Raw genomic sequence first — 20,958 nt, 5'->3', positions numbered from 1 at the left:
CGATGTTACCCCCATTTGACCTCACCTCATCTTTAACAAGGCAGCTGACAGGATGAAGCTGAAACTGCGAGGAGGATGCCAAGCAATATAATGAGACTAAGATTTCTTTAAAATTGAATTTGCTATGCATTCCTGGCGGGATGTAGTGGTAATATGAATAACAAAGCTTCTCCCCCTGAATTGGGAGCTTAGGTAGCATATTCCCCAGGGAGCTGAGAATGAAGTTTGAATGTACACTGATCCCCTCACTGGGATAAAAATGTCATGTACCTTGAACATGTCCTGGTGGTGTTTTCTTTTTCTTAATAAATGTCTATCTTTTTTACTATCTGTATTTTAACAACTATTAATGTGATGACTTAAGAAATCACTGCATACAAGTTACAAGTCTGCTTCTAGTATGTGAACAGTCACCATATATATATATACTACAAGGCTGTAGTTAACATTTTTTTGACGGGGGGGGGGGGGGGGGGGGGGGGGGGCAAATAAGATTATTCATTTCTTATTCAAGTTAACTTTCACAAGGAAAAATGTTTTCTATAAAAAAATAGTTATAAGAATAGATACAGCATATATACAGTAAATGGCCGAGAACCAAAAAACCCAACATTTTGTTATATCTTCAGATCATTATGAGAGTGTTTTCGTTATAAACAAAGTTTTCTTCACACGATTTTTAATTGGACTATGCATAGACTTGTTAGGCTAGCCTAGTTTGGCAATGGTGGAAACTGGACTTTTATATTCGTTAACTCCCTTGTGTAGGGGACATGGGATTTGGAAGGACTAGTGACACTTCCTTGTGGACTACCCCTTTTACTACTGGATGGGTGACAATTCTGTAGCTGAGCAATTTTTCTAACTTATGAAAGAAAAATTTCATTTTCATCCCAGTAAAGGCTTGTTTGTGAACATTTATCTTATCTCTGTGCATATCTTTCTTGCACCAGAAACATATTTTAGCAATGTCATTTCGATTTTAACCATGCCATGGGCACTCTGCTGCAAGGAATTTCTAACCCTAAATGTACATCCATCTTGTTTGACTTACAGTGCCCACCTTGCCGACACTTCACGCCAGAGCTCTTACGACTTTATGAGAAACTCCGAGAAGATGGGAAGAGCTTTGAGGTTGTGTTTGTGTCCTCTGACCGAAGTGCAGACTCGTTCGAGCAGTACTATTCAACCATGCCATGGCTGGCGCTGCCATTCGGAGATCCCCGAGTACACTACCTCACCACACAGTTCGGCATTGCAGGTGAGTTGTAAATCATATATCCCCTGGGGAGAGAATTGGTCTTCAGCAACCCATGCATGTCGTAAGAGGCGACGAACAGGATTGGGCAGTCAGACTTGCTGACGTGGTTGATGCATGTCACCGTATCCCCACTTGTGTAAATCAATACTCATGATGTCAATCACTGGATTGTCTGGTACAGACTATGTTATTTACATACCGACGTCTTATAGCTGACATATTGCCATAAGCACATTCAACAACAAACAAACAATGTAATGATGGCTGGGCGGAAAGAGATACTAAAATTACAGTATTTGCGTTGAGTCCTGCAAGAATAGGATTTAGTGCTCTGAGGGGTACTGAGACAAGCACAGATCGGGTTTAGGTGGATTCGAGCCCATGTCAAGACTCGAATATCCGCAGGTGATGATATTATGACATCTGTCCAGGGGAGATAACTCACACCTTCAGTTCTCTTAGAAGTGTCTATCAGGCATGGTAACAGTTGTTGGATGCATTTTACTCAAAATGTCATATCATCACCCGCTGAGTCATACTCATATCATCACCCACTGTGTCATACTTATATCATCACCCGCTGTGTCATAATATCATCTCCAGCTAATTTTATAATTATATAATCACATGCTATGTCATAATTATGTCATCACCCACTATGTAATAATTATATTATCACCTGCTATGTCATAATTATATCATCAGCTGCTATGTCATATCATCACCTGCTATGTCATAATATCATCACCCTCTATGTCTGCTATGTCATATCATCACCTGCTATGTCATAATGACAGGAATGTCATAATATCATCTCCAGCTATGTCATAATATCATCATCGGCTATGTCATAATATCCTCTCCAGCTATGTCATAATATCATCACCAGCTATGTCATAATAATATCTCCAGCTATGTCATAATATCCTCTCCAGCTATGTCATAATATTATCTCCAGCTATGTCATAATAATATCTCCAGCTATGTCATAATAATATCTCCAGCTATGTCATAATATCATCAGCAGCTATGTCATAATATCCCAGCTATGAACTACCAAAGCTACCAAAAGTTTTCCGAAGTTCAACCTGATAATCCTCCAGTGTTTGTAATCATTAACTTCGTGTCCCACGACCATGCCCAGCTGTTTGTTGTTATATAATCTACTTTAGTTTCACCATCAGTTCCTGGTATTAGTGGATATTGTTCTTGACATCAAGCCTATTGGAAACACCACAGTGACATGCAATCAATAGTGTTGATTAACAGTGTGTTATGCAGTTGGTGGCCAATATGAGATGATGTCAGTCCGCATGCAGTCTCATTGATCTGCAAGAGGCGGTTGATGATGAGTCTGCTGGCTGATTCACTGCCTGTTTAATGACTGCTTCAGAGTCATTGCCAAGAGCTGGTCCATCAGAATATCCCAGGCCCCAGTGGCTGTCTCTTTAATAGCTTGAGTTGCTTCTGAAGGCAGATCTGGGCAGTCAGTAGGCTTGCCTCGCGAGCCGTGGCCAAATCTCTTGCATCAGTGCCTATGAATCATAGGATTTACTGCTTGCTGTGATGTGTGGCGTAATAGAGGCAGTGAGGGGTCAACAGAGGGCCGATGATCACAGATACCGACACAAATGTTTGTGTGAGTTGTGATGATTTCCAATAAGTGAAACCCATCGCTATGAAGCTGGTTGGAAGGATACATGCAGCCTAATCACAGGCATTGAAGGGGGATTTCATAATAATGGGGAATCCTTTTGATCAAATTGATATGTTGTGATTACACATTGATTTTTGCATTAATTATCAATAAAGCAGAATTTAGATCTGAGAAGAGTTTTCCCTGTGCCCCATGATAATAATCAAACAAGGGGGGGTGATGGGGTGTGGGGGGAGCTATCTGAGCACTTCAGAGGGGGCCAGTTTAATCATGGTGGAGGGGGGCATGTGTGATCACTTCAGAGTGGGATGTTTGACCACTTTAGAGTGGGGTACTGATCACTATGGTGTAAGGTGTTTGATCACTACAGAGTGAAATGTTTGATAACTGCAGTGGCATGTTTGATCACAACAGAGCGGGGTGTTTGATCACTACAGAGTGGGATGTGTGAACACAAGGATGTTTGATCACTACAGTATGGGGTGTTTCATCACTACAGAATAGGGTTTTTGATCAGTACATTATGGGATGTTTGATCACTACAGAGTGGGGTGTTTGATCACTACTGTGTGGGATGTTTGACCACTACAGTGTGGATGTTTGATCGCTACAGAGTGGGGTTTTTGATTACTACAGAGTGGGTTGTTTGATCACTACAGTGTGGATGTTTGATCACTACAGTGCAGATGTTTTATCACTACAGAATAGGGTGTTTGATCAGTACATTGTGAGATGTTTGATCACTACAGAGTGGGGTGTTTGATCACTACAGAGTTAGATGTTTGATCACTACAGTGTGGGATGTTTGATCACTACAGAATTGGATGTTTGATCAGTACAGACTGGGGTGTTTGATCACTTCAATGTCAGATGTTTGATCATTACAGAATAGGGTGTTTGATCATTACAGAATAGGTTGTTTGATCAGAACATTGTAGAATGTTTGATCAGTACATTGTGGGATGTTTGATCACTACAGAGTGGGGTGTGTGAGCACAAGTATGTTTGAACACCCCAGAGAGGATTGTTTGATCACTATAGAGTGGGACATTTGATCACGACAGTGGTGTGTTTGGTCACTACAGAGTGGGATGTTTGATCACTACAGAGCTGGGTGTTTGATCACTACAGAGTGGATTGTTTGATCACTACATAGTTGGGTGTTTGATCAATACAGAGTGGATTGTTTGATCACTACAGAGCTGGGTGTTTGATCACTACAGAGTGGATTGTTTGATCACTACAGTGCCATGTTTGATCTCTACAGAATAGGGTGTTTGATCACTACAGAGTTGAAAGTTTGATCACCACAGAGTGGAATATTTGAGCAAGGGAGAGAGGAGGGGGGGTGATCACTACAAAATTGGGTGTTTGATCGCTTTAGAGGGGCTATGTTTGATAACTACGAAGGATATATTTGATACAGAGGGATCTGTTTGATCAATACAGAGGGTCTGTTTCATCACTTATGACTTGAGCAGGACCTCAGCTATGTTGACAGGGACAGCAACTCACAAGCAGGCGAAAAAAGGATATTCTGATACATCTGAAGAGCAAAACAAAACAAAACTCGTTTTTTAAAATATCCAGATAGAAATCAGTGTGCCTTTGAAGCACAGCATTTCTGGCGAAAATAAATGGCACAAAACAAACTTATCGAGTTAAGGAGATTTGATCTAATACAGAAATTACACAGGCTTGTTCTGGTTTAATGTTTACACATATGGCAGCCTGAATTCAGGGCCACACCACCACTCGGGACGAGAATGTTACCTACAAGACATAATGTTTGAAGGATCTATGACCTACAGGGTTTGATGGACTATTTTAGTAGCATAGATGTCTGGTAGTCTCGAAGGCATCAGCGGGTGGTAGGTGCGGGGTTTGACCTTGACCTCCGAATCTAGGGGTCACCGTAACACCTTTTCCCATCTACAAGGGGTCATATCATTGTATATGATATACAAAGCATCAAATGATATCTTGAATTCAGACAGAATTACCAAGTGTTGTCGGTGGAAACCAAGTCCTTTTTTATGTGTTATTCATGTCTCCCAAAATCGTTGGTAATCTGTGTGTATTTTAATTTATTGATTACTCAGATAAGAAAACTACGGACACTCTTCACAGTAGGTTCTGCTGACAGTTGAGTGTGAAGAATGTCTTTGTGCTGTTGTCTTCTAACTGATTCACCTTGTGCAGAGTTGCCTCCCTTAGGTGTGTCAGAAAGCTATGAGTGTGGGTTTGAATCCCAGATTTGACCTGATTATTTTTTTATGTTTGTCAGCACCAACCATTTATCATGGGTTTCACCAAAGTGGTAAATGGAACTGAAATATTGCTCAAAGTGGTGTTAATGTCTCTGAACAACATTGGGTGAAGTCTTTAAGACAACAGTGAGTTTTAAAAGTTTCATACACAAAAGTAGGAGGTGAACTCCAACACAATAGTAGGAGGTGAGGATGTCGGCAGGTCTGTTTGTATCAAGGGTGTGATACAGATGTAAGTTAGGTCGTTCTTAACTCTTTATTGTCTTCTCTAATTAACCGACACAAAATTGTTCAAAGGGACACTTCTTGACTAATGTGGTAAATTCACACTACTGTAGAAGCACAAACGGAAATCATTCACCATGTTCTCATTTTCACATAATCGTTTATGTATTGTACAGTAAACTACGGTTATAACGAACTCAAAAGGGACCGCTAATTTAAATTGGTTATATCCGTAGTTCGTTATAAGCATTTCGACTGAATTTCCTCGATCTTGTCGTCACATTTTATAGACAGCATATATCCACTTCAAAGGCTTATCACGTTTTTACTATTGTTACTTGAGGGAGTAAAATGAAGATGAGGTGTCAGTACTTAATCCAGTTAATTACTTGCATGCAACTGTTTATTTCCACTTTGAACAGCTGCGCATGGCCGAGAGATTAACAGTTCATTATAAACATAAGCGTTGTCACACGCATAAGCAGAGTACACACGGGACCACAAAGTGAGTTAACCATATCTGTTATTTCGTTATAAGTGTGTTCGTTATATCCATTAATTTTATATAATAAAATATCCAGCCAATAGCTTAGACCCAAAAAACAGTTCATTACATCCGTCAGTTCGCTATAAACGTAATTTACTTTATTTATCTTTTAAAATATTTAGCAACATAAATCATTTATGTAGGAAAAAACATCACAATATCTTGGTATACTGGGTTTTTTTTAATCCAAACTGATAAAAATATGCTCAGTTATGTATTTTCCCCACTTTTTAGTGCAGCGATATTCTAGTGATGACATCATACAGTGCTGTTAGGTTGCTAGTGACATCCAAGTTTAACAGAGGGGGATCAAGAGGGACCTCCCTCCAACCCCCCCCCCCCCCCCCCCCCCCCACACACACACAAAACACACACAAAACACACACAAAACACACACACACCTTTTGAAAACCAAATGAATGTTGTAAGCAGTAATATTGACGAAGAGAAAATTTTGATATTTTGGATCCCTCCCTTTTGAAGATGCTGGATCCATCCTTGGTTTAAAGAGCGTCGCAGCACAACCCCCATTCAACTTTTCCATATGCTTTGTGCATGACAATGAATTAAAACCATAATTGTTTCCTTTCTGTTTGATGTGTAAACCCACATCTCGGAAGACTTGATTTCAGTCTGTTTCTCCACATCGCACTCCAAATCAGGGAGAGATAGACTTACGTTATATTGCCCAAGCATTCCCATGAGCGACATTTTGAGATGTACGCTGATTACAAAATCATACCAGCCGAGATCCTTAAGCAGGTAGCCTCAGACACAACAGTGGTGGCAAGTTTTTCTTTGAAGACCGATACTTCTCGATACTCCTCGTAGGGAGCCCATCAGCACCATACACAATCAGAGGCTGCATGTGGTGAGGGAGGCAGGAAGGTGATGAGGGGGAGACGGGAGCTATCACCTTCGATATTTACAGGCGGAAAGTGGCAATAAAATACACAGTTCGGCTAACTGCATCTACTAAGCCATTTGTCAAGCTGGGGGTGATGAGGATTGTGAGAGATGCTGAGCGATACGTTCACCGGGAGGGGCTCTGTGATAGGAGGGGGTAGGGGGTGATGAGAGGGGGGTTAAACAGTGATGCACCTGCCTTCAACAATCCAGACGTGGGGGAGAGATTATAGTGATAGGAAAGACATACAGCACATAGTCATGTCGTAGTGAATCACACCTATAGCATGTGCAGCATCTACTACTGTTTCAGTACTGGAAGTGTGAACAGAGCATTGTGGGATGTGCGATATGTACAGCTTAGGCACCAACGATTGGATATTCTGGGGAAGGAGGGCTGGGATTTTGCATAGAGATAGACATTTTTCAGTTACAGCTGAAAAAAATAGATATTTTTAAAATTAAAACTATGAGCCTAATATTAAAAAAGACAATTTGCAGACAATTTTTTGGCAGTCAAAGCATTATGGTTTTTTTCAAGCATTGTCTGAGGACAATTTATTTTTTTGGATACAATTACAGCCCTACCAGAATATGAGATGGTTACTGCCTTATGTCATGGTGCTTTACCATAGTGAATGTAGGGACACATGCTCATGCAGTCTAGTGTTTTATAAACTATTACAACGATTGTAACACCTCGCAGGAGGGCTTGCAATCATTGTAAACCCTTGATAGAACAAAAACAACGAACAGCCTACGAGATGCATGTGCAGATTTCGCACCGTTGCGAAACCCAAGTGCTGAGGTCACCGGTTTCATTGAACCGAGTTCACAACTGCAGGCGATATTTCATCTCCGATACAGGTTATACATTTGAGAGTTTTTATTACAGTTATTTAATTAAAAACGTTGTCTATGTGATGAGTCGGTTTATAAGTTGGACAAACCATGTCTCCTCGAGATTACTAGAGATTGTAAACCCTCACATTCGGGAACGTCCCTCATGTAAGGGTTTACAATCTCTAGTAATCCCTCGGAGACATGGTTTCTCCTACACATATCATAGCAGGATGTGAGATGCACTCATGTAGTGTAGTGTTATATCATTGCAGGATGTGAGATGCACTCATGTAGTGTAGTGTTATATCATATCAGGATGTGAGATGCACTTATGTAGTGTAGTGTTATATCATATCAGGATGTGAGATGCACTTATGTAGTGTAGTGTTATATCATATCAGGATGTGAGATGCACTCATGTAGTGTAGTGTTATATCATATCAGGATGTGAGATACACACTCATGTAGTGTAGCGTTATATCATAGCAGGATGTGAGATACACACTCATGTAGTGTAGCGTTATATCATAGCAGGATGTGAGATACACACTCATGTAGTGTAGCGTTATATCATAGCAGGATGTGAGATACACACTCATGTAGTGTAGCATTATATCATAGCAGGATGTGAGATACACTCATGTAGTGTAGCGTTATATCATGGCGTATGTGAGATACACACTCATGTAGTGTAGCATTATATCATAGCACGATGTGAGATACACACTCATGTAGTGTTGTGTTATATGATAGCAGGATGTGAGTTGTGAGATACACACTCATGTAGTGTAGAATTATATCATAGCAGGATGTGAGATAGACACTCATGTAGTGTAGCGTTATATCATAGCAGGATGTGAGATACACACTCATGTAGTGTAGTGTTATATCATAGCAGGATGTGAGATAGACACTAACACATGTTGGATGTTTGACCATTACTCATACCCAGGGATCACCATCATGGCGGTACATCCAGAGCGGGGAGATTTATGTGTCTGTTGTGTTTCAGGTATCCCCAGTCTGATTCTGATCGATGAGAAGGGCAACGTCATCACTCTGAACGGTCGATCATCACTACTGACAGACAAGACAGGAGCCGTGAGTAGGGGAGACAACTAGGGCCGAAAACAAAAAGCTATGTTCCAATTTCCCAACTGATCCAACAGTTATTTTAGTGGTATTGACTTTTAAGTCACTAGGGGCAAAATGATACAGCAAGGCCACGATACGATACATAACATAATACATAGGTCACGATACGATACATATCGCGATACACATATTTACGTCAAATCGTATAGAAACTTCTTGACTATAAATATTTCAGAGCAGGTGCAAATGGTAAAGCTCGCTGTAGACACATGTTCGTAGCAGCTATTTTTAGTAGTGAACTTAAAACCCTAATTACACTCATTTCACAATATTTGACTGACAAAAACTCCCGGGGTCATCAAACGAGTAGTCAGTCATTTATTTTAGCAAGTGTATCATCTTGTATCAATACAGAAAAAAATGCCTTGTGCATCGCATCGTCGCATGAAAACTCACGATGCACTGGTGCACCGATGTATTGTTTCACCCCTAGTGCTGACTACCTTTCCCCACATCACATGAAAGTGCCACACAAAGCTTTCCATTGTGACCTTATCAGTTACCATGACGTCACAAACGAATGACATACTTGATCTGCACCAAAGCTGATTAGCTGTATCTTTAACACTGACACTAGTTATTATTGTTTACAAACTGAAAATTTTGTAAGAATGTTTTTTGATGATAAATAGAATCTCACCCTTGTGTCTTTTGATTTAAATATATCAATGTAAGTGAATAAAAGTTTGAAACTCCTTGGTCATGTTGGTAAGGATCAGATTTTCGACTTTTATCGACTCTTGATGACATATTCAAAATGAAAAGACTCCAGGATTAGGTTCTCTATACATCCTGGATCTATTCGCCACCCTAGCTTTGTTCATCTTTCCGAGGCAATTGAGTTAACTGACTATAAAAGTTCAGTTTCCACCCTTGCCGAACTAGGCTGGAATTCCTTGGCTTGATCGGAGCGCCACCAGTGGCTATTACGAGTTATGTGGCTTTTATGCCTCTCCTATGGACCAATCAGATTCCACCTCTCGTATCACTTGCATTTGTTTCAAACAAAACGGCAGCGCCCAGTCAAGACGATCTGATCGATAATCAAGATCTATATTGTGATAAAACATGTCTTACATCAAATGCATCAAATCACGTTAGCACCTTGATTAAAAACATGAAAAGATTCAGAAAATATCTGTTGACAAGGAGTTAGCGATGCACATGTTTTGCAAATCCTGCAATCGACCGAAATCTGCTTGACAGTTTACGAACCGGATTTGGATTTCGGTGCGCGATTTTGATTGGACTATGCATAGACTCTTTAGTCCAGCCAAAATGTAACTCCATAATACCAGCCTAGTTCGGCAAGGATGGAAGCTGGACTGTTAAAGTCAGTTAACTCTCTTGCCGCGGGAAGATGAGCTTTGTTTTGAAGTGATGTCACCAGATCCATCTCTCTAATCAATTACTAAACTCAAATTTCCTCATTTGTTAACTTCAAACCAACCAAAATGCCAGTTCTGATAGTCAGTTTGGCATGGATCTACAATAAAAATCTAGTTTTCGTCAGAGTGAGTCCTTAATAGGGTTAATCGGACCAGAAAACTGTTGAAATTGAGTCTTTACTGGAAAAGATGTTTTCGTCAGTTCTAAGACAGGGGATGGGAAATCTTGCCTCAGTTGTGTTGGGAACATCAAACTAAAGGTGGGTCAGGTACATGATAAAACAGTGTAATTTGATTGGACCTTTTTTTAGAGCATTTTGTATTGAAACCAGACTCACAACAAAAGTATGGTGGCATTTTGGTCCAGGGTATTAATTATGATGGAATTGGGGTATTATGCCCTGGATATACGAGGATGAATTAAACTCTAAAGTGTGGAGAACAATGAATCCTGATTGAATCCTGATGTAACAAAAATGCAATCTTGGACCTTCATTTAAAACAATGTGTACATGCAGGGACTTTTGTATTGGACTTTCTTTCTTTTTTTTGACGTTTTTTATTCCTTTGATTTTTTGTATTGGACTTACTCTCAAACGAGGTTAGGGTTTGTTTCTGGGCCATAACTTGAAAACCCTTCAACATTTTTCAACAAAACTTGGCATATGCATTGCTCATCAGCTTAACTGGTTCCTTTTACTAATTTGAAATTTTTCCAATTTTTATTTTGATACGTATCCATGGAAACAATTTTGGCTTTTTCTCAAACAACTCAAGGCTTTGTCTCCGAGCCATAACTCATAAACTAATGAGACGCAAATGCAATGAGCACATGCTCAACTTTTGCCTTTCATATTTTTCAATTTTGATTTTTAAAAATTGTTGTGTTTCCATTGTAACAATTTGGACTAAGTAGCATTTAATTCTCGCCAAAACTCTACAGATAATCATGCTAATGAATATTTCTGTATGAAACCATTATCTTTCCAGGCTATAATGTGCTATTATTATTTTTCGGATTTGCAAACACATTACAGTAACAACTTAAACTAATGTAAAAAAATGAAGGATGGGGGAGACATTTGTTCTGAGTAAAAACACCTTCTAGTTATGTGTTGATATTGCAGGAGTTTCCCTGGTACCCAAAGGCACTGAATGAACTCACGCAGAACGCCGCCATACAGCTGAATGAGTGTGTGTGTCTCGTCATGTTCACAGGTAGGTTAACACCAGTGATCGGGGATGGACCATCTAATACATGGGGAGGAGGGACCAGCGATTGTGTCGCATACAGAATATTTTTTCAGTCACTGCCTAAAAATTATTTTCTCTGAATGGTGCCAAGTACCACATCTTCTTGGGGTCATCTAGAATGTTCAGCGAACTTTTTTATTTGTTATTGTTTTAACACCTAGGCACAAATATTTTTTTCAGAATTGCAAGTATTTTAGCACCCCCCCCTCCAAGAATATGGGATGGTCTATCCCTTGTCATGAAGCGACTCCAGGTATTACATACAGCTGGATTGTGTACATATATACCGTATTCGACGTAATAAGCGCCCTGCTCTAATAAGCGCCCATGGCGATATTTGCTAATATATTGGCTAGTGAACAATCCAATTTAGCACCCCTTCCGATTGATCAATGTACACAAGACTTATTTATTCGTGTATAATACGCACTCGTGTGTTATATGCACTCTTAATTATGGGCAATTATATTCTGGAAACTATATCTGTCATGTATGACACGCACATACTTTTCTTTTGTATCAGCATAAACTACGAATTTACAATCTTTCAACTCTGTTTTCTTTTCTCACCAAAATTATATTCAAATAAGAGTCCATTATTTCTAATTTTGAGAGTGCCCCGGGCGCTTATTACGTCGAATACGGTATGTGTTTCGCAAGGTTGCATCTACATTGACTCCATTGTGATGGTGTGTTGTAGAGGGTGAGCCGGAGGAGATCGAGCGGGCGCAGGAGGTGCTGTCCGAAGTGGCAACGCGGGAAAACCAGAAGGGGGAGGACCAGGAGATATTCTTCTTCTATGGAGGAGACGTGAGTCGTAGTCTAGATGTCCCTTATCAATCAGTTTGTGGGTATTGGTTGAGCAGTTAAATGAGAAGTTCTGTGAGAGAACTGGGATGAATCGACATTTATTACCCATAGGGTTTGACATAACCGAGTTCATAAAAATCATATGTGCACTTAAATATCACTTCTTGCACACCAGGTTGTTGTTTCCATCATTCCGACAGCATTGTTGACATCATTTAAATCTTATTGTGATGTAACGTCGGAATGACGTCACCCAAGAAACAACATCATAACTGAAGATTGTTGACGTCATTAGACAAATTGGTTTTTTTCTTGGACAGCAGTGGTGATCAGTGCATTTTTTAAAGGGGAGCACAAAAGGATTAAGAAATAATGGGTCATTAAGAAATTATTACACTCGCATGTGTGTCATACTGATTTAATGAAACTCGTGTAAGAATTCATGTATTATTCTTGCTCTCGTTTTGGGAAATACAAGAATTCTGATACTCGTTTCATAGAATCAGTGGGACACACTTGTATTGTTTAATAATCTCTGTTCATTACTAACTCATCTGGGGCGATTGGGTAGCCTACTGGTTAAGGCGTTCCTGTTTACCATTAATTACCAGTTTTTTACAGGTCAAATTAGGCTTGCACCGGTAATTCATGTTACTGCCAGTCCCTGTGGACCAGAAAATAAAGTACCTTATACATCTTTGTTTTTGTGGGGCGGTGGGGTAGCCTAGTGGTTAAAGAGTTTGCTTGTCACGCCGAAGACTCGGGGTTCGATTCCTGACATGGGTACAATGTGTGAAGCCCATTTCTGGTGTCCCCAGCCGTGATATTGCTGGAATATTGCTAAAAGCAGCATAAAGCCATACTCCCTCACTCAATCACTAACTCATCTTCAATCCAATCCAAGCATTTAATGTTTAATTGTTTTTCGTGACATTGATAAACATACTTTGCAATACACATTTTCAATGAATGCTTGTTATCCCCCTCAATGAAGTGACAACTGTCTGTCCGTTCTTCCATCTGCTGTCACAATTTGTTTCCGAAGACAACTCAATGACAGCTCAGTATATCTTGATCAAACTTAGCACAGATATCAGTCTAGCCGTGAGCTTGTGCGTTTTGCTATTTAGGATATTTGGAAAGTTTCATTTATTCAAGTTTCCATGACAACAAATTCCGATCAGTGCACCATTTATGAACCATTTCTATTTCCTCACTTATTAATCAGTTGGTCAACTGCTTACTTTAATATTTTGGGAATTTTCTGTCTTTCATATTTTTTCTTATTCCATAAAAAACAAATAGAAAACCCCAGTGTATCCAATGATAGCCACTCCTCTCGGTGATCTTCTCCTAGTAACACCATCCTAGTGACATGGCTGAAGATCCCCGTCAGATAGCAGAGTAGTAATCAGATTTGACTGGGTGTCTATGACTATTTAGAACAAGTATCAGGAAGTTTGCACTTGATATTCATACCAGCTTTTGTGGTCAGGATCTTGAGACTTGCACTAAATAGCAAATACCATTGCCTGGGAAAATATAAGTATAAGTACCGTATTCGACGTAATAAGCGCCCCGCTGTAATAAGCACCCACAGCGATATTTGTTAATATATTGGCTAGTTAACAATCCCAATTAGCACCCCTTCCGATTGATCAATGGACATAAGACTTAATTATGGGCAATTAAATTCTGGAAAAATATATCTGTCGTATATAAACATTTCAGGCTGTCAGCATAAATCGCGAAATTTATCTTTCTACTCTGTTTTTTTTCTCACCAAAATACTATTCTAATAAGAGCCCCCTATTTCTAATTTTGAGAGCGCCCTGGGCGCTTATTACATCGAATACGGTATTTCATGTTTGATGTTTCTATGTTTCTATTTTTGCATTATGCTCATGTTTTGTAGTGTGTTATACCACAGCAGGCCGTAAAATATATGATCTGTAGCTTATTTTTGAATGTTATATCAGATCAGGATATGAGATATATGTCGATATCATGAGGGTTGTTTTTCCATGTGGATCCTGAGATAATATTTATCCTGTGATCAATCTACTGTCCATCCTGTGATCTACCGTCCATCCTGTGATCTACTGTCCATCCTGTGAGCTACTGTCCATCCTGTGAGCTACTGTTTGACATGTTGCTAACTGCGTTGCCTGTGTTTCAGGACGAGTTCTGTGACCAAGTGCGAGACTTTGCCCACCTTGATGACCAAAGTCCTCTTCTGGTCATCCTTGACCTACCAAACCAGCAAGTCTACGTCTGCTCCGAACCCATCACACCAGAATCTGCCACATTATTTGTGGACAACTATCTCGAAGACAAGCTGGAACCGCGATCCCTGCGTGAAGCAGCGGCAAAGACTACATAGTCCTGTGTTGCCATGACAACAAGTTGACCATGTGCATCTACATCCAGCCCTGGGTATCTTGGCAGCAGTTTTTTAGTAGCTACTGACACCAAATGTGTTCCAATCAACCCTTCAGGTTACTTGTGTTAGCTTGACGATCCCTGGTCACAGTCAAACTGTACCACATCCTGCCCTGTTGCCCAGGCTTAGCTCAGCTGGTCACACCTTGCCATTAAGATCTTGCCAGTTCCTTCTGTGGTCACGAAGATATAGCAGTTCAACTGTTATCAGTACGAGGGCAGTTGAACTTTCACTAATGCAACGGCAGTTCACCTAGATCAGTATAGCATCGCTTCACCTGTGAAATGTGTAACAGCGGTTTAACTGTGAATTGTGCAACAGCTGTTTCTCTGTTAAATGTGCAAAAGCAGTTTAACTGTGAAATGTGCAACAGCTGTTTAACTGTGAAATGTGCAACAGCGGTTTAACTGTCAAATGTGCAACAGCAGTTTAACTGTCAAATGTGCAACAGCTGTTTAACTGTCATATGTACAACAGCGGTTTAACTGTCAAATGTACAATGGCTGTTTAACTGTCAAATGTGCAACAGCTGTTTAACTGTCAAATGTGCAACAGCGTTTAAACTGTCAAATGTGCAAAAGCGGTTTAACTGTCAAATGTGCAACTGTGGTTTAACTGCGAAATGTGCAACAGCTGTTTAACTGTCAAATGTGCAACAGTGGTTTAACTGTCAAATGTACAACAGCGGTTTAACTGTCAAATGTACAACAGCGGTTTAACTGTCAAATGTGCAACAGCGGTTTAACTGTCAAATGTGCAACAGCTGTTTAACTGTCAAATGTGCAACAGCTGTTTAACTGTCAAATGTGCAACAACTGTTTAACTGTCAAATGTGCAACAGCTGTTAAACTGTGAAATCTACAACTGCGGTTTAACTGTCAAATGTACATCAACAGTTCAACTATCAATAGTACATTTGTATAGTACTATATGTGCCATCAACAAAAATATCTAAAACAGTTTCAGCTGCCAAATGTACAACAGTTCAACTGTCAGAGTAGCTGATGTGCTGTCCACCTAGCTGTGGTAACCATATCTCCCTGCTGCTCCCTATTGAAGATTTGGATTTTGACTTGTCAGTACACAGAGCTTCAGGCTGTTCCATAGTGTTTTCCGAATAGGTTCCCAATGTAAATCTGCATCATACTGTATATGCTTCAGCCAAGTGCATGTGTTGTAATCTAACAACAAATATTTACTTAAGTTTGAAACCGGACTCATAAAGATTTTTATCCGCCAGTTAGCTCAGCAATGGCATTAAAAAATCTGTACTCTCTCAATTATTCCAAACCGATGAGTACACAGGAAGTAAAAAATATGAGTACACACATTTCAAGGAAAGTGTCTTAGGAAGCATCTTCCCGAGGCAAGTGAGTAACTGACTATAAAAGTCCAGTTTCCACCCTTGCCGAACTAGGCTGGTATTATGGAGTTACATTTTGGCTGGGCTAACGAGTCTATGCATAGTCCAATCAAAATCGCGCACCGAAATCGAAATCCGGTTCGTAAACTGTCATGTAGAGTTCGGTCGATTGCAGGATTTGCAAAGCATGTGCATCGCCAACTCGTTGTCAACAGATATTTTCCAAATCTTTTCATGTTTTTAATCAAGGTGCTCACGTGATTTGATGTACTTCGCGAAGTAAGAACCGTTTTACCACAAAATAGATCTTGGTGGTCGATCAGATCGTCTTGACTGGGTGCCACCATTTTGTTTGAAACAAATGCATGTTATACGAGAGGTGGAATCTGATTGGTCCATATGGGAGAGGCATAGAATAGAATGGTCGTAATAGCCACTGGTGGCGCTACGATTGAGCCGAGGAATTCCCGCCAAGTTCGGAAAGGGTGGAAACTGGACTCTTATAGTCAGTTAACTCTCTTGCCTCGGGAAGATGCTTAGGAAGGGAACTGTGTTGCAGATTTCGTGGGATGATGGCTTGTGTTCATTATGGCCAGGAGGTTAGTGCAGTGTGTTCCGAATCTGGAACCAAATAGGAAAACACTATGAGAACAGCCCGGAACTCTGTGTAGCAACAAGTATCAATATCAAAGTCATTTATGGGAAACATCACAGATATGGTTACCACAGCTACTGTTCTACATGTTTTTGACTTCAAGGTGTGTTACCATTCTCTAATGTCTCTTGGATTTTATTCATATATTCCATCTTGTTGTATGATTATTTTTTACATAATTGTTGACATTGTGTTAAACACACTCATTGTGTTGTTGCTGCTGCTTGTGTTTGTAAATAGTGTGTGCCTGTGTCAGCAGTAATAGATGTGTCCACCTCGTCAGCCATGAGGGGAAGTAGGGTAGCCTCATGGTTGAAGGGATTGTTTGTCATACCGAAGTTCTGGGTTCTTTTCCCTACATGGGCACAAAGTGTGAAGCCCATTGGTGTCCCCTGCTCTGATATTGCTGGAATATTGCTGTGATATTGCTGTTATATTTCTGAAATATTGCTGGAATATCACTAAGAGCTTTTGAACCCAGTCGTTGGTTTCCCAATCAGCCATTGTATGTTCAAGAGTAGGTGCCTGCTATTTATGTGGAATATGTTTTTCTCCTTTTCACAGCTGCATTTATTAGTGTATAAATTCATCAGCCTGCTCAAAGACCTCACTTTGTTAAATCTTGGTTGCTGATCAGTTCTAAAGTATATCTGAAAAACTGCTTTTCAGTAGCTGCATCCATCTGCTTCTTCCATCCTTCTTCTCAGTCTAACTTCCTGACACCAATGTTTGTCCCTGTGCTAAGCCGTGGTGCCCCTAGTGTCTAGTTCCTGTCCTCTGCCATCGTGACACCAATGTTTGTTGCTGTGCTAAGCCGTCTAATGTCTAGTTCCTTCCCTCTGACATTATGACACCAATGTTTGTCCCTGTGCTAAGCCGTGGAGCCCCTCGTGTCTAGTTCCTGTCCTATGCCATCGTGACACCAACGTTTGTCGCTGTGCTAAGCCGTGGTGCCCCTAGTGTCTAGTTCCTGTCCTCTGCCATTGTGACACCAATGTTTGTCGCTGTGCTAAGCCGTGGAGCCCCTAGTGTCTAGTTCCTGTCCTCTGCCATCGTGACACCAATGCTTGTCCCTGTGCTAAGCTGTGATGCCCCTAATGTAGTTCCTGTCCTCTGCCATCATGACACCAATGTTTGTCCCTGTGCTAAGCCGTGGTGCCCCTAATGTCTAGTTTCTTCCGTCTACCATCTTGACACCAATGTTTGTCCCTTTGCTAAGCCATGGTGCCCCTCGTGTCTAGTTCCTGTCCTCTGCCATCATGACACCAATGTTTGTCCCTGTGCTAAGCCGTGGTGCCCCTAGTGTCTAGTGTCTAGTGAAAAACTGCTTTGCAGTAGCTGCATCCATCTGCTTCTTCCATCCTTCTTCTCAGTCTAACTTCCTGACAACAATGTTTGTCCCTGTGCTAAGCCGTGGTGCCCCTAGTGTCTAGTTCCTGTCCTCTGCCATCGTGACACCAATGTTTGTTGCTGTGCTAAGCCGTCTAATGTCTAGTTCCTTCCCTCTGACATTATGACACCAATGTTTGTCCCTGTGCTAAGCCGTGGAGCCCCTAGTGTCTAGTTCCTGTCCTCTGCCATCATGACACCAATGTTTGTCGCTGTGCTAAGCCGTGGTGCCCCTAGTGTCTAGTTCCAGTCCTCTTCCATCATGATACCAATGTTTGTCCCAGTGCTAAGCCGTGGTGCCCCACGTGTCTAGTTCCTGTCCTCTGCCATCGTGACACCAATGTTTGTCCCAGTGCTAAACCGTGGTGCCCCTAGTATTTAGTTCCTGTCCTCTGACATTATGACACCAATGGTTGTCCCTGTGCTAAGCCATGGTGCCCCTAGTGTCTATTTCCTGTTCTCTGCCATCATGACGCCAATGTTTGTCGCTGTGCTAAGCTGTGGTACCGCTCATGTCTAGTTCCTGTTCTCTGCCATCATGACACTAATGTTTGTCGCTGTGCTAAACCATGGTGCCCCTAGTGTCTAGTTCCTGTCCTCTGCCATTGTGACACCAATAGTTGCTGCTGTGCTAAGCCGTCTAATGTTTAGTTCCTGTCCTATGAAGTCGTGACACTAATGTTTGTCACTGTGCTAAGGCGTGGTGCCCCTAGTGTCTAGTTCCTGTCCTCTGACATTACGACACCAATGTTTGTCGCTGTGCTAAGCCGTGGTGCCCCTAGTATCTAGTTCCTGCACCATGTGATGGTGCAGCCAATGTTTGTCCCACTGCTAAGCCTTGGTGCCCCTAGTATTTAGTTCCTGTCCTCTGACATTACGACACCAATGTTTATCGCTGTGCTAAGCCGTGGTGCCCCTAGTGTCTAGTTCCTGCGCCATGTGATGGTGCAGCCAATGTTTTGTCACCGTGGTAAGCTGTGGTGCCCTCATTGTTACAAAGCCATGCTCACTTTTCTTCTTCCTATGCTAAGCAGTGTTGCCACACCAGATTGCTTTCTGCTGCTAAGCCATGTTGCCGTCCTTAAATTTCTGTTCTGTGTCAAGGCTATGTGGCATCCACGTATATAATGTTCCTGCTCCAAGCCATGTTGCCATCTCAAGTGTTCTGTTCCTGTGCTAAGCATGGTTGCCATTCAAATGTCTGTGTGCTGAGTCATGATTTTCTAGTTGTCAAATTGTAGACAGCATACAGTTGACGCATTGTTCATGAAGGTATTTATAATTTTTGTACATAGTCCAGGGCCCACTTGCACAAAGCGATCTTAGCGCTAAGACTTTTGTAAGCCTATGCTAAAGTATGGGAGTTACGATCATCTGAGCCCTAAGATCGCTTTGTGCAAGTGGGCCCAGCTCTTTAAGAGTTTGTGTGTGTCTACGAGTCTGTGTGTATGTCTGTATGTTGTGAAGCAATACGTTCAATAGTCTGTGTGTGTCAATGTGGGACTTGTTGACATCAATCTCCAGGGTGTCAACCAAACGTCGTCAAGCAGGTAGTGATGAGAGTAATATATTATTGGTCATGATGAGTTCTGGAGTCCATGCACCTGGTGGAATAGGTATTAAAATGACCCAGTGCTGTCGTAGTCATAAGACATTACATTGAACCTCATTGGGTTTCAATGAGCCATATTGGGTTCCAACTGAGCTCTGGCATTACATTGAGCTCCATGGCGTTTCAAAATCAATGAGCCATTTGGGGTTCCAATTGAGCTCTGGCATTACATTGAACCCTGTGGCATTACAATGAGCCATATTAGGTCCCAATTGAGCTCTGGCATTACATTGAACCCTGTGGCATTACAATGAGCCATATTAGGTCCCAATTGAGCTCTGGCATTACATTGAGTCCCTAGCATTTCAATATCAATGAGCCATATTAGGTTCCAACTGAGCTCTGGCATTACATTGAACCCTGTGGTGTTTCAATGAGCCATATATGGTTCCAATTGAGCTCTGGCATTACATTGAACCCTGTGGTGTTACAATGAGCCATATTGGGTTCCAATTGAGCTCTGACATTACATTGAACACTGTGGCATTACAATGAGCCATATTAGGTCCCAATTGAGCTCTGGCATTACATTGAGCCCCATGGCATTTCAATATCAATGAGCCATATTGGTTTCCACCTGAGCTCTGGCATTACATTGAACCCTGTGGCATTACAATGAGCCCAGTGTTCATATGGCATTACAATGAGCTCTGGCATAACATTGAACCATGTAGGGTTATATTACGGCCTCTGGGAATATATTGAGCCCCATTGCAATATATGGAGCCATATTTCAGCCTCGATGCTGATTGGCAGATAAGAAAATTCACCTAATGTGACCTATGGTCCATATTGGTGTAAAATATGTGATTTTATTCAGATTGCAGGGAGTCATATTACTAAGTCATATCACTTTACAATAAGCTCCTTGGTGTAAAAGTTCTTTTAATGCACGTAACACTGGAAATAGCATGTCGACAAGTAAGTATTTAAGTTGCTCCTCTTATTTCACTATCTGGTGATACAAAGTGATCACACAATTTCCATTAATTACATCAACCACGATCAAATTACCACTATTGATGCCTTGAAACAAACCTTAGTTGTCAGAATCGTGTTTCATGATGCGTGGGAGCAGGGGGTAGGCCAGTCATCTAAGACACTACAATTCGTTTTGCAGAGTTGCCTCCCTTATACATGCTACAAGCCTGCGGTCATGGGTTTAACCCTAGTTCTCCCT

At 41.1% G+C, this 20,958-nt stretch overlaps 1 protein-coding gene across 1 annotated transcript in view; it reads left to right on the top strand.

Annotated features, from left to right (window-relative positions):
* LOC124140228 (nucleoredoxin-like) overlaps positions 1-16,236 on the top strand; it is a 40,226-nt gene extending 23,990 nt beyond the window's left edge. The window contains exons 3-7 of the mRNA XM_048396428.1: positions 1,057-1,261; positions 8,722-8,810; positions 11,380-11,470; positions 12,207-12,316; positions 14,496-16,236. Of these exons, the coding sequence (XP_048252385.1) occupies positions 1,057-1,261; positions 8,722-8,810; positions 11,380-11,470; positions 12,207-12,316; positions 14,496-14,699 (699 nt within the window). The 3' untranslated portion in view covers positions 14,700-16,236. The remainder of the gene's footprint in view (positions 1-1,056; positions 1,262-8,721; positions 8,811-11,379; positions 11,471-12,206; positions 12,317-14,495) is intronic.
* The last annotated feature ends 4,722 nt before the right edge of the window (positions 16,237-20,958 follow it).

Source organism: Haliotis rufescens, unplaced genomic scaffold, assembly GCF_023055435.1.
Source record: "Haliotis rufescens isolate VD_foot unplaced genomic scaffold, xgHalRufe1.0.p SCAF_15, whole genome shotgun sequence".
Taxonomy (NCBI): Eukaryota; Metazoa; Mollusca; class Gastropoda; order Lepetellida; family Haliotidae; genus Haliotis; species Haliotis rufescens.
Note: the sequence above shows the minus strand (reverse complement) of the source record. Positions and strands in the feature narration are given on the sequence as shown.